This window comes from Eubalaena glacialis, chromosome 10, assembly GCF_028564815.1.
Source record: "Eubalaena glacialis isolate mEubGla1 chromosome 10, mEubGla1.1.hap2.+ XY, whole genome shotgun sequence".
Taxonomy (NCBI): Eukaryota; Metazoa; Chordata; class Mammalia; order Artiodactyla; family Balaenidae; genus Eubalaena; species Eubalaena glacialis.
Genome location: NC_083725.1, coordinates 5,095,231 through 5,122,021, shown reverse-complemented (window position 1 = coordinate 5,122,021; position 26,791 = coordinate 5,095,231). Strand labels below are relative to the sequence as shown.

At 35.6% G+C, this 26,791-nt stretch overlaps 1 protein-coding gene across 2 annotated transcripts in view; it reads right to left on the bottom strand.

Annotated features, from left to right (window-relative positions):
* Positions 1 to 26,791, bottom strand: part of ARHGAP32 (Rho GTPase activating protein 32) — a 291,298-nt gene that overhangs the window by 127,686 nt on the left and 136,821 nt on the right. Inside the window, exons 3-5 of one of the 2 annotated variants that reach the window (XM_061203062.1) lie at positions 3,900 to 3,991; positions 3,313 to 3,354; positions 2,850 to 2,934 (exon numbers count right to left, since the gene is read on the bottom strand). In XM_061203062.1, the coding sequence (XP_061059045.1) occupies positions 2,850 to 2,934; positions 3,313 to 3,354; positions 3,900 to 3,991 (219 nt within the window). The remainder of the gene's footprint in view (positions 1 to 2,849; positions 2,935 to 3,312; positions 3,355 to 3,899; positions 3,992 to 26,791) is intronic. The other variant, XM_061203063.1, reaches the window with a different exon arrangement.

Genomic DNA, 26,791 nt, shown 5'->3' with positions numbered 1-26,791 from the left:
CAACTGTAACACCACCTACAACCATATGACTGTTTACAGAATCAAGAACTATACTTGCCATGAGCATTTCCTCCTTATTTTGTTATGAATATGTTCCTGTGTGTGTGCGCACGCATGCACGTGTAACAAATACCTTTGTTTTCTTCCCTCTCTTATCACCTTATATAATGTAAGATTTATATCATGGTATTTAAGTATTTTTAACTTTACATCACAGTATTTTAGTTATCGGTTATCAAGAAGGGTAAATATTACCCAAGGACTTTGCATCCTCCTCTAGGAAAAGGGTTAATGTTTTTGGTTGTATGAAAAATAGTTGATGGTGCTAGGCAGAAGTATGACTTTGTTATTGTCTTTATTTGGCGATAAGTATGGTTTAAGGGGTGCCAAGTTGAGAAGGGGCAGACTGTGACGGTTAATCTTATGTGTCAGCTTTTGGGCAAACATTATTCCAAATGGTACTCTTATTTTTTAGATGAGATTAACATTAATTCAGTAGACCCTGAGTAAAGCAGATGACCCTCCATAATGCAGAGGGAGAGGCAGAGGGAGAAAAGAAGATTACCCTCCAATCAGTTGCAGGTCTTAATAGAAAAAAAGACGGACCTCCCCTGTAGAAGAGGGAACTCTATCAGCAGAGTGCCCTTGGACTCAAACTGCAACAGCAACTCTTCCCTTGGTCTTCAGCCCACTCTGGAGATTCAGGACTTACTAAAGCTCCACAACCACACGAGCCAATTCCTTAAAATCTAAGTATCTATCTATCTCTCCCTCTCTCTCTTCACACACACACACACACACACACACACAAACACACGCACACAAATTCATTCTGTTTCACCACAGAACTCTAACATAGCTAAACACACTTTAAAATAATAATAAAATTGGACTCCTTTTAAAAAAGACTGGTGGGTATCACAGTGTTAAAATACTGAGATACTGTACCACCAATGATCCATGCAACTATAGGGGCAATGCTTTGCACAGGAGAAGGCCATCAGGACTCACCTCCAGTGCTATGGTTTATATCTACTCTGACTGGTTGTCACACTAAGGGTTCAAAATGTTTAACATCACTCCTTTTCACACTATACATAAATATCAATTACAAGTAACTTGAATGTTAAAGTCAAAACTATGAAACTTTTAGAAAAAAAATAGGACAATATCTTCGTAACTTCAGAGCAGGGAAGGGCATCTTAAATATGACAGAAAAACTACAAATCAGAAGATTTGTACAAACATACAACTACATAAAATAAAGAATAAAATAGTCAATGCCTGAACACTAAAAGCAGAATAAAGAGAGTGAAAGAAACATACCACAGGGTGAGAGAAAGTGTTTTTAGTTCACATACAAAAACAATAAAGGACTAGATGCAACATGAAAGGACTAAGATCCAAAATATGTAAAGCATTCTCATGAATGAATAAGAAAAATACAAGCTAATCTATAAAACAAAATGAGCAAAAGGCTTGATCTAGAGTTTAAAAAAATAGGAATCTCAAATGCCCAATAAACATTTGAAGAGCTGAGCAACCATATCAGAAATCAGGAGACTGCAAATCAAAATGCAGTGAGAATTACATCCCCTTCAGATTGGTAAAAATTAACAAGTATCAAACAACCAAGAGTTGGCAAGGATGTGGAACAACTACTCTCGTTTACTGCTTATGGGAGTATAAATTTGTAAACCACTTTAAAAAGTAGTTGGCATTTGTACATCAGGATTCATGTAGAACAATGTTCACTGAGATGTTGTTTAAAACAGCCAAAAACTGACAATAACCCAAATTTCAAAAAAATAAAAGAATCAATAAATTACTTGTGACATACGCACACTATGGATTAATACACAGCTGTGAACAAACTGAACAAACTATGAGTACATACATCTGCAAGGATAAATTTCACAATATTAAATGAAAGAAGCAAGAAGGAATACATTCAATAATGAAGCCCAAACTGGTCTGATATTTCAACTTACCCCCAAGAACCCCTGATCCTTCTAACCCTGTTCTACTTTTTTACCATAACTCTTATCTTCTTGGCCGTCTTCTATGCTCTTTAAGAATGGGTCTTTGATTTTGGTTGTTGTTGTTCACTAATATAGCCAAAGCACCTAAAACAGCGCCTTGTACATAGTACTTGTTCAGTAAGTATTTGCTGAACAAATTAGAATAATTACAATTATGTTAAGTTCAAAAAGGTAAACCTTAATGCCATATTGATTAGGAATGCATATAAGAGAATAAAACTATTTTAAAAATGTAAGGTAATGAATATTACAAAAGTCATGGTATAAGTGACCTCTCGGGTAGGGAAGGCAAATGAAACACAAGAGGGACACAGGAAATCTCTATCTCTTAACCTAGGCTTTAAAATGTACATAAACATGTATATAAAATATATTATAAATGTGTTTTATATACATGTATATACATAATATACTTTATAATAAGAAAAATATTGAAAAAAAACTCCATTAGCACTTCTCTCCCTAACCCCTACTCCACCTTCACCCCAACTCTGATTTATCCATCACCACTATGACCCAACACAAGAGTCAGGTAACGACTAAAATAGTTCATGCTATCAAACAGTGGCAAACTCTGTCTAGGAATCTGATAGAAATTCTGAAATGTATACAGATTCTTTTACACTGTTTCCACTTGAAACAGGAGTCATCAGGTGTCAAACATTAGTCAATAGAAGAGAAAAAAGTCTTCACATCAACCAATAAGACATCAATAGAAAAAACTACTTCTAAGTGTCACCTATCAGATACACAGATAAAGATATAAGTATGTCTTGATTCAGTATGCAGGAAATATCTCGAATATACCTGTATGCTGCCAAACTCAACGTTCTCATAATGGAAATGTGCACATTCAGCCATCTTCGGAAAGTGACCTTTAGTGAAGGGTAACCTGAAGTACATGAAATAAATGAGATACAAGATACTGGAACAGTCAAAACTACTAAACTTAAGGGGGAAATAAAACAGGTTGAAGAGCTCATGCAACAAGCAAAACTATTTAATAAGCACATGCACATGAGCACATATATCCACACATACCTTTTCAGAAATACACAGGATCAAATGGAAATTACATTCAGTGCACAAGTCAAAACCAAAAGAATAAAATAAAGTAAAATAAAAAGCATCACTATAGTACTCTTCTAATCTTGACCCACGTCAATGGCCCTAGAAAAACTAGGCTTTCGGTGAATGTTATGCAAACTGTCAACAGCCTGCTCTAAGCAGAAGCAGCATTCCCACCACCATATACAAAAGCAGATTTTACCTGTGAATGTTGTCACAGCCCATCAGTCCTGGATTGGTGGGTCTGTATACAGAATGAACATTTTTATCCTTGTCTTTCCTCTACTTAGAATAAAAACATAGCTATCTAACCCTTCACCAGGTGAAAAGACAGTTTTTCTGTCTAAAACTGAAACGGATACCTTCAGATACTTCACTTAATAGTCAAACACTGGCATCCATCTCAGGCTTTCTCAAAGGCATAGCTGAGAAACAGCAATTTCATAACTCAAATACCAAAAGTGATTTTTCCAAATGACTGAGAGCATGTATTAAAGGTACCAAAAAAGACATACTTGGATTGTTCCTATTGAACAAATGCAACCTAATACACAATAACATAAAAGTTGTTATAAGAACAAAATTAAAGTGTATTTTTAGATAAGCAGATAATCCTCAGACCTATTCTGCTAATAGCTGAGTGATAATTAAAGGCTTAACAGTATAATTTAATGTATGGACAGTAAGAGCTCATTTAGTAAGAAATCTGGATAAAAGTTTTAACAGAACAAAAGAACTGATTTCCATTTATAGAAATTCACTTAAAACCCGCTGTAAAATTATACTTACTTTTTCACATGTTTAATCTTCATACTGGCTGTACTGCCACATGTCTTAAGACTAAGGTCTCCAGGAATCTCTGGAATGTCTGCTCCTCTTGCCTTAAAAAAATAAAGACAAAAGATTTATGACTATCCCTTTATTATGAATAGATTTAAAAAAGCAGATTATAGTTCATTTCAATGGATCTGCTGACTCCACACCAAAAGAAATACATACAGATTTAATAATCTCTTCTTAAAATTATAACTTACTTGACTTTTAATTGTTAAGAATAAGGAAAAATATTCACCTAAAAATATTTAACTTTACTGTAAAAGGAAAAAATTTTTTGTTAAACTAAGAATTTTCATTCTCTTATAATCAAATTTTGAAAGCAATTATTATATTATGTGCCTCAGCACAAACTGAAATCTCCCCCAAGAGTTGTTGGAACAAAATAACCGTGGTTACAATGATTAATAAAAGTTTAAATGGTATATGTGAACGTAATTAGGAGATCACAACATACATTTCTCACACTAAAATTTGAAAGTACCATCTATGTAATACCTCCAAATTACGTCTTACTCTGCCAGTTTTCATAGTAGTGATTTTATAACTTTAGTGAAACATTCACCTGCATCATTTTAACAACAGAAACTGGAAAGTGAAAAAGTTCTTCACACTCTGGAGAAAGCAAACAGCAAATCCAAATATCTATATTAAAAAACAAAGTTATGCTATACAATTTATGACTTGTAACAGAAAAAATTAGTATAGCCAATGTCACATAATGCAATAGGGGAGAATAATGCGGGCTGAGCATTTAAACTGAGTTAAGAGGAGATCCACAAAGAAGATGCGGTAAATATATACAGTGGAATATTACTCAGCCATAAAAAAAAGAACGATATCTTGCCTTTTGTAACAACATGGATGGACCTTAAGGGCATTATGTTAAGTGAAATTAAGTCAGAAAAAGACAAATACTGTATGATCTCACCTATACATGGAATCTAAAATCAAATCAATATGAAAAAAAACCAAGCTCACAGATACAGAGAACAGACTGGTGATTGCCAGAGGCAGGGGTGGTGGATAGGTGAAAAAGGTGAAGAGGTCAAAACATACAAACTTCCAACAATAAAATAAATAAGTCATGGGGATTTAATGTACAGCACGATGACTATAATTAATAATACTGTATTGCACATCTGAAAATTACGAAGAGAGTAGATCTTAAAAGTGCTCATCACAGGACTTCCCTGGTGATTCAGTGGTTAAGACTCCATGTTTCCAAAGCAGGGGGCATGGATTTGATCCCTAGTTGGGGAACTAAGATCCCACATGCCGTGTGGTGTGGCCAAAAAAAATTTGTTTTTAATTTTTTAAAAAAAGTACTCATCACAAGAAAAAAAAACAACATTTTGTAACTATGTATGGTGACAGATGTTAATTAGACTTACTATTGTGATCATTTCACAATGTATACAAATATCAAATCATTATATTGTGTACCAGAAACTAATACAGTATTACACATCAATTATACCTCAATAAAATAAAAAAGAGAAGAAATTCACAACATCAGTTCAATTTTTAAAAATGTTTTCTTATTAAAAAAAAAAGAGCCAAGGAGGACCTTCAAGATGGTGGAGGAATAAGACATGGAGATCACCTTGCTCCCCACAAATACATCAAAAATACATCTAGATGCAGAACAACTCCTACAATACACCTGCTGAATGCTGGCAGAAGACCTCAGACTTCCCCAAAGGGTGTTGGTGCTCTGGCTGGGTGTCAGGCCTGAACCACTGAGGTGGGAGAGCTGAGTTCAGGACACTGGACCACCACAGACCTCCCGGCCCCACATAATATCAATCAGTGAGAGCTCTCCCAGAGACCTCCGTCTCAACACTGAGACCTAGCTCCAATCAACGACCAGCAAGCTCCAGTGCGGGACACCCCATGCCAAACAACTAGCAAGACAGGAACACAACCCCACCCATTAGCAGAGAGGCAGCCTAAAATCATAAGAAGTTCACAGACACCCCAAAACACACCACCAGTCACGGTCCTGCCCACCAGAAAGACAAGATCCAGCCTCATCCACAGGACACTGGCAGGCACCATTCCCCTCCACCAGGAAGCCTACACTACCCACTGAACCAAACTTACCCACTGGGGGCAGACACCAAAAACAATGGGAACTATGAACCTGCAGCCTGCAAAAAGGAGACCCCAAACACAGTAAGTTAAGCAAAATGAGAAGACAGAAAAATACACAGCAGATGAAGCAGCAAGGTAAAAACCCACCAGACCAAAAAACTGAAGAGGAAATAGGCAGTCTACTCGAAAAAGAATTCAGAGTAATGATAGTAAAGATGATCCAAAATCTTGGAAATAGAATGGAGAAAATACAAGAAACGTTTAACAAGGACCTAGAAGAACTAAAGAGCAAACAAACAGTGATGAACAACACAATAAATGAAATTTAAAATTCTCTAGAAGGAATCAATAGCAGAATGACTGAGGCAGTAGAACGGATAAGTGACCTGGAAGATAAAATAGTGGAAATAACTACGGCAGAGCAGAATAAAGAAAAAAGAATGAAAAGAATTGAGAACAGTCTCAGAGACCTCTGGGACAACATAAACACACCAACATTTGAATTATAGGGGTCCCAGAAGAAGAAGAGAAAGAGAAAGGGACTGAGAAAATATTGAAGAGATTATAGTTGAAAACTTCCCTACTATGGGAAAGGAAATAGTCAATCAAGTCCAGGATGCACAGAGACTCCCATACAGGAGAAATCCAAGGAGAAACATGCCAAGACACATATTAATCAAATTATCAGAAATTAAATACAAAGAAAATATATTAAAAGCAGCAAGGGAAAAGCAACAAATAATATACAAGGGAATCCCCATAAGGTTAACAGCTGATCTTTCAGCAGAAACTCTGCAAGCCAGAAGGGAGTGGTAGGACATATTTAAAGTGACGAAAGGGAAAAACCTACAACCAAGATTACTCTACCCAGCAAGGATCTCATTCAGATTCGACAGAGAAATTAAAAAATTAAAACCTTTAAAGACAAGCAAAAGCTAAGAGAATTCAGCGCCACCAAACAAGCTTTACAACAAATGCTAAAGGAACTTCTCTAGGTAGGAAACACAAGAGAAGGAAAAGACCTACAATTACAAACCCAAAACAATTAAGAAAATGGTAATAGGAACATACATATCAATAATTACCTTAAACGTAAATGGATTAAATGCTCCAATCAAAAGACACAGACTGGCTGAATGGATACAAAACATGCCCCATATATATGCTGCTACGAGAGACCCACTTCAGATCTAGGGACACATACAGACTGAAAGTGAGGGGATGGAAAAGGATATTCCATGCAAACGGAAATTAAAAGAAAGCTGCAGTAGCAATTCTCATATAAGGCAAAATAGACTTTAAAATAAAGGCTACTACAAGAGACAAAGAAGGGCACTACATAATGCTCAAGGGATCAAACCAAGAAGAAGATATAACAACTGTAAATATTTATGCACCCAACAGAGGAGCCCTCAATACATAAGGCAAAGGTTAACAGCCATAAAAAGGGAAATCAAAAGGAACACAATCATAGTAGGGGACTTTAACACCCCACTGTCACCAATGGACAGATCAACCAAAATGAAAATAAATAAGGAAACACAAGCTTTAAATGATACATTAAACAAGATGGACTTAATTGATATTTATAGGACATTCCATCCAAAAACAACACAATACACTTTCTTCTCAAGTGCTCATGGAACATTCTCAAGGATAGATAATATCTTGGGTCACAAATCAAGCCTTGGTAAATTTAAGAAAATTGAAATCATATCACGTATCTTTTCTGACCACAACACTATGAGACTAGATACCAATTACAGGAAAAAAATCTGTAAAAAATACATACACATGGAGGCTAAAAAATACACTACTAAGTAACCAAGAGATCACTGAAGAAATCAAAGAGGAAATCAAAATATACCTAGAAACAAATGACAATGAAAGCACGACAACCCAAAACCTATGGGATGCAGCAAAAGCAGTTCTAAGAGGGAAGTTTACAGCAATACAATCCTACCTCAAGAAACAAGAAACTTCTCAAATAAACAACCTAACCTTACACCTAAAGCAATTAGACAAAGAAGAACAAAAAAACCCAAAAGTTAGCAGAAGGAAACAAATCATAAAAATCAGATCAGAAATAAATGAAAAAGAAATGAAGGACGCAATAGCAAAGATCAATAAAACTAAAAGCTGGTTCTTTGAGAAGATAAACAAAATTGATAAATCATTAGCCAGACTCATCAAGAAAAAAGGGAAAAGACTCAAAACAACAGAATTAGAAATGAAAAAGGAGAAATAACAACTGACACTGCAGAAATACAAAAGATCATGAGAGATTACTACAAGCAGCTATATGCTAATAAAATGGACAACCTGGAAGAGATGGACAAATTCTTAGAAAAGCACGTTCTGAGACTGAACCAGGAAGAAATAGAAAATACAAACACACCAATCACAAGCACTGAAATTGAAACTGTGATTAAAAATCTTCTAACACACAAAAGCCCAGGACCAGATGGCTTCACAGGCGAATTCTATCAAACATTTAGAGAAGAGCTAACACTTATCCTTCTCAAACTCTCCCAAAACATAGCGAGGGAGGAACACTCCAAAACTCATTCTATGAGGCCACCATCACCCTGATACCAAAACCAGACAAAGATATCACAAAAAAGGAAAACTATAGGCCAGTATCACTGATGAATATAAATGCAAAAATCCTCAACAAAATGCTAGCAAACAGAGTCCAGCAGCACATTAAAAGGATCATACACCATGATCAAGTGGGGTTTATCCCAGGAGTGTAAGGATTCTTCAATATACGCAAATCAATCAATGTGATACACCATATTAACAAATTGAAGGATAAAAACCTTATGATCATCTCAACAGATGCAGAAAAAGCTTTTGACGAAATTCAACACCCATTTATGATAAAGACCCTCCAGAAAGTAGGCACAGAGGGAACTTACCTCAACATAAGAAAGGCCATATATGACAAACCCACGACCAACATCATTCTCAGTGGTGAAAAACTGAAACCATTTCCACTAAGATCAGGAACAAGGCAAGGTTGCCCACTCTCACCACTATTATTCAACATAGCTTTGGAAGTTTTAGCCACTGCAATTAGAGACGAAAAAGAAATAAAAGGAATCCAAACTGGAAAAGAAGTAAAACTGTCACTGTTTGCAGATGACATGATACTATATATAGAAAATCCTAAAGATGCTACCAGAAAACTACTAGAGCTAATTAATGAATTTGGTAAAGTAGCAGGATACAAAATTAATGCACAGAAATCTCTTGCATTCCTATACGCTAATGATGAAATATCTGAAAGAGAAATTAAGGAAACATTCCCATTTACCATGGCAACAAAAAGAATAAAATACCTAGGAATAAACCTACCTTAGGAGATAAAAGACCTGTATGCAGAAAACTATCAGACATTGATGAAACAAATTAAAGATGATACAAACAGATGGAAAGATATACCATGTTCTTGGATTGGAAGAATCAACATTGTGAAGATGACTATACTACCCAAAGCAATCTACAGATTCAATGCAATCCCTATCAAACTACCACTGGCATTTTTCACAGAACTAGAACAAAAAATTTCACAATTTGTATGGAAACACAAAAGACCCCGAAGAGCCAAAGCAATCTTGAGAAAGAAAAATGGAGCTGGAGGAATTAGGCTCCCTGACTTCAGATTATACTACAAAGCTACAGTAATCAAGACAGTATGGTACTGGCACAAAAAAGGAAATACAGATCAATGGAACAAGATAGAAAGCCCAGAGATAAACCCATGCACATATGGTCACCTTATCTTTGATAAAGGAGACAAGAATATACAATGGAGAAAAGACAGCCTCTTCAATAAGTGGTGCTGGGAAAACTGGACAGCTACATGTAAAAGAATGAAATTAGAACCCTCCCTAACACCATACACAAAAAAACCTCAAAATGGATTAAAGACCTAAATATAAGGCCAGACACTATAAAACTCTTACAGGAAAACATAGGCAGAACACTCTATGACATAAATCACAGCAAGATCCTTTTTGACCCACCTCCTAGAAAAATGGAAATAAAAACAAAGATAAACAAATGGGACCTAATGAAACGTAAAAGCCTTTGCACAGCAAAGGAAACCATAAACAAGACGAAAAGACAGCCCTCAGACTGGGGGAAAATATTTGCAGACGAAGCAACTGACAAAGGATTAGTCTCCAAAATATACAAGCAGCTTATGCAGCTCAATATCAAAAAAACAAAAAACCCAATCCAAAAATGGGCAGAAGACCTAAACAGACATTTCTCCAAAGAAGATATACAGATTGCCAACAAACACATGAAAGGATGCTCAACATCACTAATCATTAGAGAAATGCAAATCAAAACTACACTGAGGTATCACCTCACACCGATCAGAATGGCCATCATCAAAAAATCTAGAAACAATAAATGCTGGAGAGGGTGTGGAGAAAAGGGAACCCTCCTGCACTATTGGTGGGAATGTAAATTGATACAGCCACTATGGAGAACAGTATGGAGGTTCCTTAAAAAACTAAAATAGAACTATCATACAACCCAGCAATCCCACTACTGGGCATATATCCTGAGAAAACTATAATTCAAAAAGAGTCATGTACCACAATGTTCATTGCAGCACTATTTACAATACCCAGGACATGGAAGCAACCGAAGTGTCCATCGACAGATGAATGGATAAAGAAGATGTGGCACATATATACAATGGAATATTACTCAGCCATAAAAAGAAACAAAATTGAGTTATTTGTAGAGAGGTGGATGGACCTAGAGTCTGTCATACAGAGTGAAGTAAGTCAGAAAGAGAAAAACAAATACTGTATGCTAAGACATATATATGGAATCTAAAAAAAAATGGTTCTGAAGAATCTATGGGCAGGACAGGAATAAAGACGCAGACGTAGAGAATGGACTTGAGGACACAGGGAGCGGGAAGGGTAAGCTGGGTTGAAGTGAGAGAGTGGCATGGACATATATACACTACCAAATGTAAAATAGCTAGTGGGAAGCAGCCGCATAGCACAGGGAGATCAGCTACGTGCTTTGCGACCACCTAGAAGGGTGGGATAGGGAGGGTGGGAGGGACACGCAAGAGGGAGGAGATATGGGGATATACGTGTACGTATAGCTGATTCACTTTTTTATACAGCAGAAACTAACACAACATTGTAAAGCAATTATACTCCAATAAAGATGCTTAAAAAAAAAATGGCAAAGACAGTTTAGTTAAATGTTAAAAACCATGACTTCTCAAAAATATGAGGTAACAATGTATGAACTTACAAGAATTAACACGTGATATATATATACCATCTGGACCCATTTTTTTTTAGGTTTTGGTCTTTAGTATGGTTAAACTTGCTATAGTCAATAATAGTTAAACCTCCTTAGCTTATTTATAATGGTAGCTATTCCATCATTAATTGTTCATAGAGTCTTTTTATTCTGTCCTACAGGTCTTCCAAAGAGAAAAAATTTTATTATATTCTTTAGTAATGAAATAGAACTCATTCTGTCTTGCGATTACATTATGGATTCACTGGACCTTTTCATAAATCTAAGATAGAGTCTCAGTATAATTTCTCCTCTATCTTGAAACAGAGTTCTTTCAAAATTCTAGGTATTGTTTCATCAGTGTTCATCATGATTCTTAACCCTACCACACTAGAAAAGACTAAAATTTAAAATACTTTTTTAAAAAAAATAAAAATAAGGGAAACACCTAGAAAGGGCATTGGCAATCTTTTTCTTAAAGGGTCAGATGGTAAATATTTTAAGTTTATGGACCACACTGTCTCTCCCACAACTCAACTCTGTTACAACACAGAAGCAGCCATGTGTAAATGACTGAATATAGATCCATGTGCAGTACAACTTTATTTGCAAAGACCGGCAGCCAGTAAGTGGAATTTGTCAACCACTGACCCACAATGTTGACGCAATAGTGAAATAAATCATCATCTAGTTTTTATGTTGTGTTGCCCAAACTGCTGCATCATCTTTAAAGAAGGTACTTTATGCTGTATACCTGAAACTTATATAATACTGTAAATCAATTATACCTCAAAAAAAAAAAAAAAAAACACACACTTTAAAAGCTTGGAGACACCATCTTTGTAGTTGACATTTTGCTTTCATTGAATATATTGAAGAATTCCATATTTTTCATTTTCCATCCGTAATAGAAAAGAGGAGAAAACTGACAAAGATTTTTTACAATGATTAGACACATCAAAGGATGGGTGCAAAGAGACAGTGTGCAGCACCCTAGACTTTAATAATGCTGGTGACATTGGTCACATACATATGACATCTCAGATTGATGATTATATCAATCTGTTAAAAATTATAAGTGAGTAATATATTTCTAAGGACAAAAAGAAAACACGGTATTTTCCTCCAGTTGGTCACTCAGCTGAACGGATTTTATCACAGAAAATTTTGCAACAACAACCTGGATCACCTGTTTTGCTAAAATAATGGGTGGCGACATTCTTTCAGCTTTTATGATGCTTGTGCACCAAAATTCACTTGACATTAAGAGGTCTGCTATGCTTAAATTCATATTAAAATTTCTAACAAAATGGTTTTTCAATATTTGTTCTGTAAATTATTCATAAATTGACTTAAAATTTAAATATAAAGGAGTTGAAAAGGGTGCACTGGCCCCAGTTGGTAAATTGTGATGACTTTATTTGGCAGATTGAAAATTAAAATATTAACTGTCCTTTGCAAACAAGCTCACTGTGCTAGATAGGCCATCATCCCTAACACACACCCAAGGAGAAAATGAGGAAGCCTGCCAGGCCTATGATCCACATGGGGAGACACACTATGGACCACACACCTCTTCAACCACAACTGACTGGACTGTAGGTAGAAACATGACCCAAAGGTAAATTCACAGGCTATCCAAATGGGCCTGACAGGAAGACCTCTGCCTAAAAAGACAAAATGGTAATAGTTAGGCAAATGAACAAAGCAATGGTCCAAGAAACCTGAGAGGATTCAAGAAAATATTTTTGAACCAACAGTTCAACAAGCCTGTAACCATGTATGTTTTGTCCAGCAATATTTTCCCATAGTCCAGAAAAGTTCCAAGCATAAAAAGTGGTATCATTAATTCTTTTAAGATTCAGAAAACGGAATTAAAAGGAAAATATAGTACTATCACTCCACTGTGTGGTAAACTAACATTTTTACCTACATATTATTTTTTAATAAAATAAATTTTCTTAAATTTCTACTGAAAGCACCTAGCTTGAGCCATTTTATTCTGTTGCTCTAAATCAAAAATTAAGTTCTCTTTTAGAAAATATTCATTAAGTAACATTCATTCTTGGAAAACACACAATTTTCCCAATTTATTCATGTTATAATCGTCACTTATTTATGCTTCCAAAATAGAATTTATATCACCTTCACAGAAACAGTGCCATTCATCAATAGAAAATTAAAGAGACAACAGAGGCAATGGAAAATAGCACTTAAGGAACATAGCATGCTCATAAAAGCACCCACCGTTAAATTAAATTAAATTCCCTATATACTTATCTCCAGCAATAAACTGACTTCCTAAAAGGTTGGAGAGTTTCATTCACCCTTGAATTACAGACAACAGGCACAAAAGATGTGTTCCAAGAAGAAAAAGGGAATTAATAGATTATTAACTATTTTTATCTCCTCACTCCTCCCCATGGCTCAGTTTTACACCTCTTATTTTCACTGTGTAATGTAACTGATGTGTTCATTACCCCTCAAGATAGCCCTATCTTCAAAATGCAATTAAAATCTACCTACCATTTAAGCCTATCCCAATAACTTAGCCAAATTCTGATATTTTCTTTTTTTAAATCATCCACAGGACTCACCCTATATACAGCAAGTTGAAGCATTATATTACATTTTTATTCACATTTTATTGCAAACTGCCTTGTCTCATTCTCTAATCAAAGACTTTTCCATTCATCAAGAAGATAACTTCCTTGATGCAAGAGCCAATGGAGTGATATATGTACATATTTTATTAATACCTGACATCCCCAACCCCCATTACAACACTAAAATTTAGTATCATTCAAGGAAAAGGCTCAAAGAAACTCAGTACTATACTACCCCAGGAAAGCAAATCAAAACTTTTATCTCTCGTTTTTTAATTCTCCTGGCTAATAAATAATATCTATGAACATCTAAATTAATAAAATAAAATTACTCATTTTAACAGCTCTGTTTTTATGGTTAAAAATATTTACTCTTACTATTTTGATGTACATGACTAAATCTAGCTGTTATTACAGTACGTGAAAGAAGAGAGTTAAACTTCAACTAAAAATTAACAGAAAAATATCAAAAGAAATTTTTATGGAACTTAAGCTGGTTCTACATTTGCCTGGAATAGTTAATGATCACTATTAAAACAATGAGGAACGAGGAAAGAATACAATTCCAAAGAACAGAAAAAGAAAACTGTTTTCTAACTTATTTTACGATACCAGTTAATACAGACATCAAAACCAACCAAGAGACTTTCAACACCAGCCAGGACTAGACTAAGATCTAGAACTAAACTAAAACAACCAGAAAAGCTGGATAAAATGTGTAAACCAACTGTTTTAAGCACTAAAGTTCAACCATACAGAAAAGACATAAGAGGTGATATGATCTTTGAGAGAAACAAATTATGTAAGATGAACTCCATATTCAGCCAAACTGCTGAGCTGCAAACACTCCCAAACCACAGCAAGAAGGAATACAGCCCAAACAGAAAGCAGCAGTATTACTGGGGAGGAGAAACAGGTGTCACGTTTCAAAGCTGCCATATGACTAACTGCCCCTTAAAGGGAAACTCCCAGAAAGGAGAAAACTACTACAAGTGAATGAAAATATTCATATACAAATGAACCTGAAATAATTTGTCATTCCTATTCTCCACATATACAGGAAAAGCCTAAGAAATCTAGCCAAAATGGTATAACCAGGAGAAAACTCACTAACTAGAAACAGACCTAGAAATAACAAAACTAATGGAACAAGCAGGAAAAAAATGTAAAAACACTTTGTAAATATGCTCAATATGCTCAAGGAGGGGAAAAAACAAACATAATGAAGAAAGAAATGAAAACTAAACAAAAAAATCAAAGGGACTAATATTGATGAAAAAATACATCTGTAACTAAAAACACCTAAGAGCATATTAGACATAGCAGAAGAAAAGATCAGTTAAGCTTAAAGAAATAGCAAGAAAAACTATCCCCCCCCCAAATTTTTTTTTTGGTTTTTTAGTTTTTGTGCTTTGTGAAAGAAAAAAGACAGGAAAAAGTCACAGCGACATGTGGGACAATATCAAGCCATTTAATGTAAGTGTAACCAAAGGCAAAAAAGGAGAGGAAAATGCCGTCCTCTCCCGAGGCTGGTGGAAGAAGAGGCATAGAAAAAAATTTTGAAAAAACCATGGGTAAAAAGTTTCCAAATTTCATGAAAATTATAAACACGTTATCCAGAAAACTCAATAAATGTGAAGTATGATATACACTTTAAAAACAACAAGGCGAGGAGGGAGGGGCAAGATGGCAGAAGAGTAAGACGCAGAGATCACCTTCCTCCCCACAGATACATGAGAAATACATCTACACGTGGAACTGCTCCTACAGAACACCCACTGAACGCTGGCAGAAGACGTCAGACCTCCCAAAAGGCAAGAAAATCCCCACGTACTTGGCCGTGTGGATGAAAGGCTCTTGGTGCTCCAGCCAGGCATCACGGCTGTGCCTCTGAGGTGGGAGAGCCAACTTCAGGACACTGGTCCACAAGAGACCTCCCAGCTCCACGTAATATCAAACGGTGAAAATCTCTCAGAGATCTCCATCTCAACATCAAGACCCAGCTTCACTCAACGACCAGCAAGCTACAGTGCTGGACACCCTATGCCAAACAACTAGCAAAACAGGAACACAGCCCCATCCATTAACAGAGAGGCTGCCTAAAATCATAATAAGGCCACAGACACCCCAAAACACACCACCAGACGTGGACGAGCCCACCAGAAAGACAACATCCAGCCTCACCCACCAGAACACAGGCACTAGTTCCCTCCACCAGGAAACCTACACAACCCACTGAACCAACCTTAGCCACTGCGGACAGATACCAAAAACAACGGGAACTACAAACCTGCAGCCTGTGAAAAGGAGACCCCAAACACAGTAAGATAAGCAAAATGAGAAGACAGAAAAACACACAGCAGATGAAGGAGCAGGGTCAAAACACACCAGACCTAACAAATGAAGAGGAAATAGGTAGTCTACCTGAAAAAGAATTCAGAATAATGATAGTAAGGATGATCCAAAATCTTGGAAATAGAATAGACAAAATGCAAGAAACATTTAACAAGGACGTAGAAGAACTAAAGAGGAACCAAGCAACGATGAAAAGCACAATAAATGAAATTAAAAATACTCTAGATGGGATCAATAGCAGAATAACTGAGGCAGAAGAACGGATAAGTGACCTGGAAGATAAAATGGTGGAAATAACTACTGCAGAGCAGAATAAAGAAAAAAGAATGAAAAGAACTGAGGACAGTCTCAGAGACCTCTGGGACAACATTAAACGCACCAACATTCGAATTATAGGGGTCCCAGAAGAAGAAGAGAAAAAGAAAGGGACTGAGAAAATATTTGAAGAGATTATAGTTGAAAACTTCCCTAATATGGGAAAGGAAATAGTTAATCAAGTCCTGGAAGCACAGAGAGTCCCATACAGGATAAATCCAAGGAGAAACACACCAAGACACATATTAATCAAACTATCAAAAATTAAATATAAAGAAAACATATTAAAAGCAGCAAGGGAAAAACAACAAATAACACACAAGGGCATCCCCATAAGGTTAACAGCTGATCTTTCAGCAGAAACTCTGCAAGCCAGAAGGGAGTGGCAGGATATACTTAAAGTGATGAAGGAGAAAAACCTACAACCAAGATTACTCTACCCAGCAAGGATCTCATTCAGATTTGATGGAGAAATTAAAACCTTTACAGACAAGCAAAAGCTGAGAGAGTTCAGCACCACCAAACCAGCTTTACAACAAATGCTAAAGGAACTGCTCTAGGCAAGAAACACAAGAGAAGGAAAACACCTACAATTACAAACCCAAAACATTTAAGAAAATGGGAATAGGAACATACATATCGATAATTACCTTAAATGTAAATGGATTAAATGCTCCCACCAAAAGACACAGACTGGCTGAATGGATACAAAAACAAGACCCATATATATGCTGTCTGCAAGAGACCCACTTCAGACCTAGAGACACATACAGACTGAAAGTGAGGCGATGGAAAAAGATATTCCATGCAAATGGAAATCAAAAGAAAGCTGGAGTAGCAATTCTCATATCAGACAAAATAGACTTTAAAATAAAGACTATTACAAGAGACAAAGAAGGACACTATATAATGATCAAGGGATCGATCCAAGAGGAAGGTATAACAATTGTAAATATTTATGCACCCAACATAGGAACACCTCAATACATAAGGCAAATACTAACAGCCATAAACGGGGAAATCGACAGTAACACAATCATAGTAGGGGACTTTAACACCCCACTTTCACCAATGGACAGATCATCCAAAATGAAAATAAATAAGGAAACACAAGCTTTAAATGATACATTAAACAAGATGGACTTAATTGATATTTATAGGACATTCCACCCAAAAGCAACAGAATACACATTTTTCTCAAGTGCTCATGGAACATTCTCCAGGATAGATCATACCTTGGGTCACAAATCAAGCCTTGGTAAATTTTTAAAAATTGAAATCGTATCAAGTATCTTTTCCGACCACAACGCTATGAGACTAGATATCAATTACAGGAAAAGATCTGTAAAAAATACAAACACATGGAGGCTACACAATACACTACTTAATAACGAAGTGATCACTGAAGAAATCAAAGGGGAAATCAAAAAATACCTAGAAACAAATGACAATGGAGACACGACGATCCAAAACCTATGGGATGCAGCAAAAGCAGTTCTAAGAGGGAAGTTTATAGCAATACAAGCCTACATCAAGAAACAGGAAACATCTCGAATAAACAACCTAACCTTGCACCTAAAGCAATCAGAGAAAGAAGAACAAAAAAACCCCAAAGCTAGCAGAAGGAAAGAAATCATAAAGATCTGATCAGAAATAAATGAAAAAGAAATGAAGGAAACAATAGCAAAAATCAATGAAACTAAAAGCTGGTTCTTTGAGAAGATAAACAAAATTGATAAACCATTAGCCAGACTCATCAAGAGAAAAAGGGAGAAGACTCAAATTAATAGAATTAGAAATGAAAAAGGAGAAGTAACCACTGACACTGCAGAAATACAAACGATCATGAGAGATTACTACAAGCAACTCTATGCCAATAAAATGGACAACCTGGAAGAAATGGACAGATTCTTAGAAATGCACAACCTGCCAAGACTGAACCAGGAAGAAATAGAAAATATGAACAGACCAATCACAAGCACTGAAATTGAAACTGTGATTAAAAATCTTCCAACACACAAAAGCCCAGGACCAGATGGCTTCACAGGCGAATTCTATCAAACATTTAGAGAAGAGCTAACACCTATCCTTCTCAAACTCTTCCAAAATATTGCAGAGGGAGGAACACTCCCCAACTCATTCTACGAGGCCACCATCACCCTGATACCAAAACCAGACAAAGATGTCACAAAGAAAGAAAACTACAGGCCAATATCACTGATGAACATAGATGCAAAAATCCTCAACAAAATACTAGCAAACAGAATCCAACAGCACATTAAAAGGATTATACACCATGATCAAGTGGGGTCTATTCCAGGAATGCAAGGATTCTTCAATATACGCAAATCAATCAACGTGATACATCATATTAACAAATTGAAGGAGAAAAATCATATGATCATCTCAATAGATGCAGAGAAAGCTTTCGACAAAATTCAACACCCATTTATGATAAAAGTCCTGCAGAAAGTAGGCACAGAGGGAACTTTCCTCAACATAATAAAGGTCGTATATGACAAACCCACAGCCAACATTGTCCTCAATGGTGAAAAACTGAAACCATTTCCACTAAGATCAGGAACAAGACAAGGTTGCCCACTCTCACCACTATTATTCAACATAGTTTTGGAAGTGTTAGCCACAGCAATCAGAGAAGAAAAAGAAATAAAAGGAATCCAAATCGGAAAAGAAGAAGTAAAGCTGTCACTGTTTGCAGATGACATGATACTATACATAGAGAATCCAAAAGATGCTACCAGAAAACTACTAGAGCTAATCAATGAATTTGGTAAAGTAGCAGGATACAAAATTAATGCACAGAAATCTCTTGCATTCCTGTATACTAATGATGAAAAATCTGAAAGTGAAATTAATAAAACACTCCCGTTTACCACTGCAACAAAAAGAATAAAATATCTAGGAATAAACCTACCTAAGGAGACAAAAGACCTGTATGCAGAAAATTATAGGACACTGATGAAAGAAATTAAAGATGATACAAATAGATGGAGAGATATACCATGTTCTTGGATTGGAAGAATCAACATTGTGAAAATGACTCTGCTACCGAAAGCAATCTACAGATTCAATGCAATCCCTATCAAACTACCACTGGCATTTTTCACAGAACTAGAACAAAAAATTTCACAATTTGTATGGAAACACAAAAGACCCCGAATAGCCAAAGCAATCTTGAGAACGAAAAATGGAGCTGGAGGAATCAGGCTCCCTGACTTCAGACTATATTACAAAGCTACAGTAATCAAGACAGTTTGGTACTGGCACAAAAACAGAAATATAGATCAATGGAACAGGATAGAAAGCCCAGAGATAAGCCCACGCACATATGGTCACCTTATCTTTGATAAAGGAGGCAAGCATATACAGTGGAGAAAAGACAGCCTCTTCAATAAGTGGTGCTGGGAAAATTGGACAGGTACATGTAAAAGTATGAAATTAGAACACTCCCTGACACCATACACAAAAATAAACTCAAAATGGATTAAAGACCTAAGTGTAAGGCCAGACACTATCAAACTCTTAGAGGAAAACATAGGCAGAACACTGTATGACATAAGTCACAGCAAGATCCTTTTTGACCCAGGTCCTAGAGAAATGGAAATAAAAACACAAATAAACAAATGGGACCTAATGAAACTTAAAAGCTTTTGCACAGCAAAGGAAACCATAAACAAGACCAAAAGACAACCCTCAGAATGGGAGAAAATATTTGCAAATGAAGCAACTGACAAAGGATTAATCTCCAAGATTTACAAGCAGCTCATGCAGCTCAATAACAAAAAAACAAACAACCCAATCCAAAAATGGGCAGAAGACCTAAATAGACATTTCTCCAAAGAAGAGATACAGATTGCCGACAAGCACATGAAAGAATGCTCAACATCATTAATCATTAGAGAAATGCAAATCAAAACTACAATGAGGTATCATCTCACACCGGTCAGAATGGCCATCATCAAAAAATCTAGAAACAATAAATGCTGGAGAGGGTGTGGAGAAAAGGGAACCCTCTTGCACTGTTGGTGGGAATGTAAATTGATACAGCCACTATGGAGAACAGTATGGAGGTTCCTTAAAAAACTAAAAATAGAACTACCATATGACCCAGCAATCCCACTACTGGGCATATACCCTGAGAAAACCATAATTCAGAAAGAGTCATGTACCAAAATATTCACTGCAGCTCTGTTTACAATAGCCAGGACATGGAAGCAACCTAGGTGTCCATCATCGGATGAATGGATAAAGAAGATGTGGCACATATATACAATGGAATATTACTCAGCCATAAAAAGAAATGAAATGGAGGTGTTTGTAATGAGGTGGATGGAGTTAGAGTCTGTCATACAGAGTGAAGTAAGTCAGAAAGAGAAAAACAAATACAGTATGCTAACACATATATATGGAATCTAAGGGAAAAAAAAAAAAAGGTCATGAAGAACCTAGTGGCAAGATGGGAATAAAGACACAGACCTACTAGAGAATGGACTTGAGGATACGGGGAGGGGGAGGGGCGAGATGTGACAGGGTGAGAGAGTGTCATGGACATATATACACTACCAAATGTAAAATAGATAGCTAGTGGGAAGCAGCCGCATAGCACAGGGAGATCAGCTCGGTGCTTTGTGACCACCTAGAGGGGTGGGATAGGGAGGGTGGGAGGGAGGGAGATGCAAGAGGGAAGAGATATGGGAACATATGTATATGTATAACTGATTCACTTTGTTATAAAGCGAAAGCTAACACACCATTGTAAAGCAATTATACTTCAATAAAGATGTTTAAAAAAAAAAAAAAACAAGGCATATCATAATCAAATGGCTGAAAACCACTGATAAAGAGAAAATCTTAAGAGCAGCTGGGGAAAAAGGATACACATTACATTCACAGGAATAAATATGAGAAAGACAGAACACCTGGATTGAGTTCTTGCAACTGCTTTTTAAAACAACTGTCTACAGAATTCTATATGCAGTGAAATTTATTTCAAAAACAGAATGTGAGGTTTCCAGTCTCTTCTACTGTTTACAATAAAAACTCTACAGAAAATAAAATGAAATAAAATTAAAACATGCAACTACTCTAAAAGATTTAATGAGAGCAGGTGAATTGGGGAGCAAAGTTAAAACTTGAATGAAGAATGACTAATGCAGTGGCAGTGCACTTCCTGGTTTTTTCCCCGCCCATTACCTCTTGAATTACCCAAAGACAGGCAGAATCAGGATATGAGTAACAGGCACAGTGAGAAAAACTCTTCAGGAAGTCCAACTTTCTGCCCAGAGGACTTGAGGGGGAAATGCCCCTCAAATGTGGGGAAAGTAACCAAGAGATTTTTTTCCTCTTTCCTCTTTCAACATGGCCCAAGGACAGGCCTGAGAGCAGCACTTCAGCTGCAGCATGGGCACATAAGACCCTAAGTGAAGAACCCATTCTTCTGAAGAGAGAAACAATAAAAGAGGACCCTGCTGTGTAAAGGCTGTGGGGGTAATCCTTGGGGTTTCTTCCTCTCACGTTTTTTCTCTCTCTACTTAGACCTACAGCAGCCCCAGTTAGGAAAAACTGCATGCGCTAAAGCTCCATCTTTCCAGCCAGAGAAACCATGAAAAGCATCATCTGAGAGCAGACAGTGTGTGCAAAATCCCCAATAAAGATAAGAGTACAGCAAATGCTATGGAACTGAACTGACGTTGAAACCACCAGCTAAAGAAGTCCAGAAAGAAATTTCAATCTAAACCCAATCAGGCTGATGCCTGATAAGATAAAAAAGTCAACACTCTCCAGAGGATTTCAACAGGAGTCAGATTCACAGCATAACATTCAAAATGTCCATGATACAGTCCAAAATTACTAAATACACCAAAAACCAGTAAAATATGAACAATTCCCAAAGGAAAAGATAATAAAGAAGTGCCAAATATGAGATGAAACAGATGTTGGACTTACCAAAATTTTAAAGCATATATACTCATACACAGTTGCCCCTTGAACAACACGGCAGGGTTAGGGGCACTGATCCTCCCTCCACACAGTCGAAAATCTAAGTATAACTTACAGTCGGCCCTCCGTATACGCAGGTCTTCCATATCCGAGATTCCACGTCTGCAGATTCAATCAACCATGGATCAAGCAATACTGTAGTATTTGCTACTGACAAAAATCTGCATGTAAGTGGGCCCATGCAGTTCCAACCCATGTTGTTCAACAGACAACTGCATTATAAACGTGCTGCATCAGATATTGAAATCAACAGAAAAACAGTAACTCCTTAATGAAATATGTAAACTAAAAAGAAAGACCAAATGAAAAACTTTAAATTGAAGAATGTGGTATCTGAAATAAAACATGCTGTCTTGGCTCCACAGCAGAATGGAGATGACAGAAGAAAAGAGTTAGTGAACCTGACAATTTATCCAATCTAAAGAGCAGATACTCAGACGTTTTTTAAAAGGTTGGAAAATGTGAATAAACCCATATATACCCATGGTAAAGAAACATACTGGAACAGGAAAAAAAAATACTATTTGAAGAAATAATTCCAGAAAACATTACAAATTAGTTGAAGGATATATATTTACAGATTTAAGAAGATTAGCAAAATTAAAACAATAAAATCAAAGAACACCACAAACCATCATAAGCTATTGAAAACCAAATATAAAGTAAGTATTTTGAGAGCAGCCAGAGAAAAAATAAATATTATGTATAAGGTAATAAGGATTTAAATCCTTACTGGATTTCTCATTAGAAACCAAGAAGACCAGAAGATAGTGGAGAAACATTTATAAAATGCTGTAAGAACTCTCAACCCAAAAATTACATCAAGTGGAAATACCTTTCAGAAATGAAGTAAAAGAACATACTCAGATGAAAAAAAATTAAGAATTTATCACCAGCCCATAGGCTCCAAAAGAAATGCTAAAGAAAGTTCTTCTTGTAAAAGGAAAATGATACCAGAGTAAAATTTGAACCTTCTGGTATAAAGGAAGAGCAAGAGAAACGGTAAATAATTGGATAAATGTAATAAATCATTAATCTCCTCTGAAGTTTTTAAAAATATATGTGCCAGTTGAAAGCCAAATTATAACACTGTTTGATGTAATACTTTAAAGAAGTACGACATACAATTGCATTATTATGAACTTTCATCAAATCTTTAACCGTGGTCATTTTTAAGTCTTTCGTCATTTACAGACAGTTCTGGGTGTACTCTAATGCTTTTGCAAATATGTTCCTATAAAAGGGTTTCATCTTCAAGGAATTCATGGAAAAGACTCTGACAAGTACAGGTTTCTGGTAACTGACTGTACTGCCGAACTGAATGAATAAGCATTTTCAAAACTCTAATGAAAAACTGATGAACTCATAAAAGTGCTAACAAAAGATCAAGATTAAAAAAAATTAATTACATGGGACTGAGTGAACTGATGAGGATGATTGTAATTTTTGTGACTTCCTGTTTGAATTAAAAAAAAAAAAAAGATAATACTTTTAAGCACTATAATCTGAGTTGAAGAAAAACAGGTGTAAACTAATTTTGTCACTGCTCACAACATGGACCTAATGATATTACCTATAAATTCCAGAAATGATCTTATTACATAAGATACAAATATAAACCCCCAAAATGTCTAATATGGTAGCCACCAGCCACATATTAATATTGAGCACTTGAAATGTGGCTGTAAACTGAGGAACTGAATTTTAAATTTTACTAATTAATTTAAATGCAAAAAGTCACATCTGGGTGCTCTACTGGGTAGCACAGCTCTAGAATAATACAGGAACCTTAACTCATTTAACTAAAATAACATTCTTTCTAATTTATTTGCTATTTTTCATTTTAACCTTTTTCTTTTTTCAGTATTCCGGAGAGTCACCCAAACCTGCAACAGGCATTGCATAAGAAAAAATAAACTTTTGATGAAAAACCAGCGAAATTTTGGTGTTACTGCTGTGGCATAACCTATTAAAGCTGGTAACCAACCGAAGTTAAAAGTAAATCAATATCCTCACCATCTTCCAGAAAAACATAAAGACGTTCATACATTTAACTCCAATCATATCAAATCTTGACTTACGCAAATGTTATTTTTATGTACTTTAGTTCTTTTTCTAAACTTCAGAAGTTTGTTTGTTCTTTTGCTGGTTAATACAGATTTTATTTAGTTTAAAAAAAAAAAAAAGTACGACATAAAGGGGGAAGATAAAGGAACCTATGCGGTGGCAAGGTTTCTACATCTTACTTGAAGTATAAAATAATAATTCTAAGGAGAATATAAAAAGTTAGAAAAATGAAACGAACAATAGATTTAAAAGATAAAACACCATGATCAGGTAGATTATCCTAGGAATACAAGATCAGTTTAACATCTGAAAACAAATCAAAGTAGTTCATCACATTAACCGAAAAAGGGAGAAAATAATCACGTAATCATCTCTGAGGCAGTAAACACACTTGAAAAAATTCCAAATCCTATTCATGAAAAAATAAAAATCAGTAAACTAAAATAGAAGAGAACATCCTTAATGTGATAAAAAGAATCCAGAAAGAAACTAAAGGAAACTGCATACTGAATGATGAAATATTTAAAGTTCCCTCCTCCAATATCAGGAACGAAACAAGGACGCATGCAATTACCACATCTATTCAACATCATTACAGAGTGCCTAGCCAGTGCAATATGGAAGGTAAAAGGAATAAAAACTGTGCACATATAAAATCCAAAAGAATTTACAAACTCCTAGAATTAACAAAAGAATGCATCAATGTCTCTCGGCATAAAATAAATGTACAAAAATTAATTACATATCTATATATTAGCAGAAAATAAAATTTTAAAACAACAAGAAATTTTTACCTACAACAATAATTATAATAACATTGAGGAAAACATCAAATACCTAGGAAAATACCTATTATATGAAAAACCTCTACACTAAGAACTACAAATGTTTTTCAAAATATAAGAAAATGTAAATTAATAGATATATTATACACATACACACATCTCATTTGCACAGCTTGGAAGACACAATACTGTCAGGGTGTCAGTTTCCCCCAAAATTATCTACAGATTTACCTGTGTAAATTGGCAAGGTAATTCTAAGGATGTATATGGAAATGCAAAAGACATAGAAGTGCCAAGGCTAAGAAGAGCAAAGCTGGAATACTTACTCTACCAGATAACAAGGTTTGCTATAAAATTAAAATAACTAAATATGGTATTTCCCAAAGAACAGAAAAGTGGATCAATAGAGCACATTAGGGAATTCAGGCAACAGCCAATGATATGGCCATCTGATTCAGGACAAAGGCACGACTGCAATTAAGTCAGGAAAAAAGACAGTCATTTTAATAAATGGAACCTTTTTTTTTTTTTTTACCATTTTCTTCTTATAATGGCAAAACTACAAAGTTCCATATGAATAAGGTTATTCTCTGCAGGACTATCTCTAGTAACTAAAGGGTGGAAACAACCTAGGTGCCCATCAAAAAGGGAATGGTTAAATAAACTGAGTTCCATCCACACAATGGAATAGTCACAGCTATAAAAGTAATGAGGAAGATTTCGATCTATTGCTATGAAGTAACCCTCTGCATATATTGAGTGGGGGAAAAAACATTACATAAGAACAGGCTATCCTTTATCTAAAAAGAAGGTAAATATGAACATTTTGTATATAAAATGTATATTATGTATAATTTGTTACACTTAAAAAAGTGAGAAACAATAACCAATTAGAATGTTCACATATGAAAAAAATAATAAAATGTTCACATATGAAGAACAAAGAGACAGGGAGGGATAGAAGCCAGATTTTTCTGAATGCTTTGTTCGGTCATTCAGATTTTAGGGCCATGTAAATGTTTTAAATATTTGTAAAAACTAAGTTAAATTAAAATGGCGGAAGAAGGCAAACTCTTAAAATCAAAACCCAAATAAAACAAATGAACATAATCATTTAAAGCTGGAGGCTTAAGCACACAGAGAGGAATTACTTCAAATGACAGTAATGCAAAGTAATACATCCAAATATGATATAGCCTAGAGATGAAAGGAAACAAATTGTTTTCAATAATAGTTGCATTATTCCTTTGAAACTATTAAAAGTAGATTAAAGCAAACTAGTAATTGTTAACATCATTAAAAAGGTTTTCAGCAT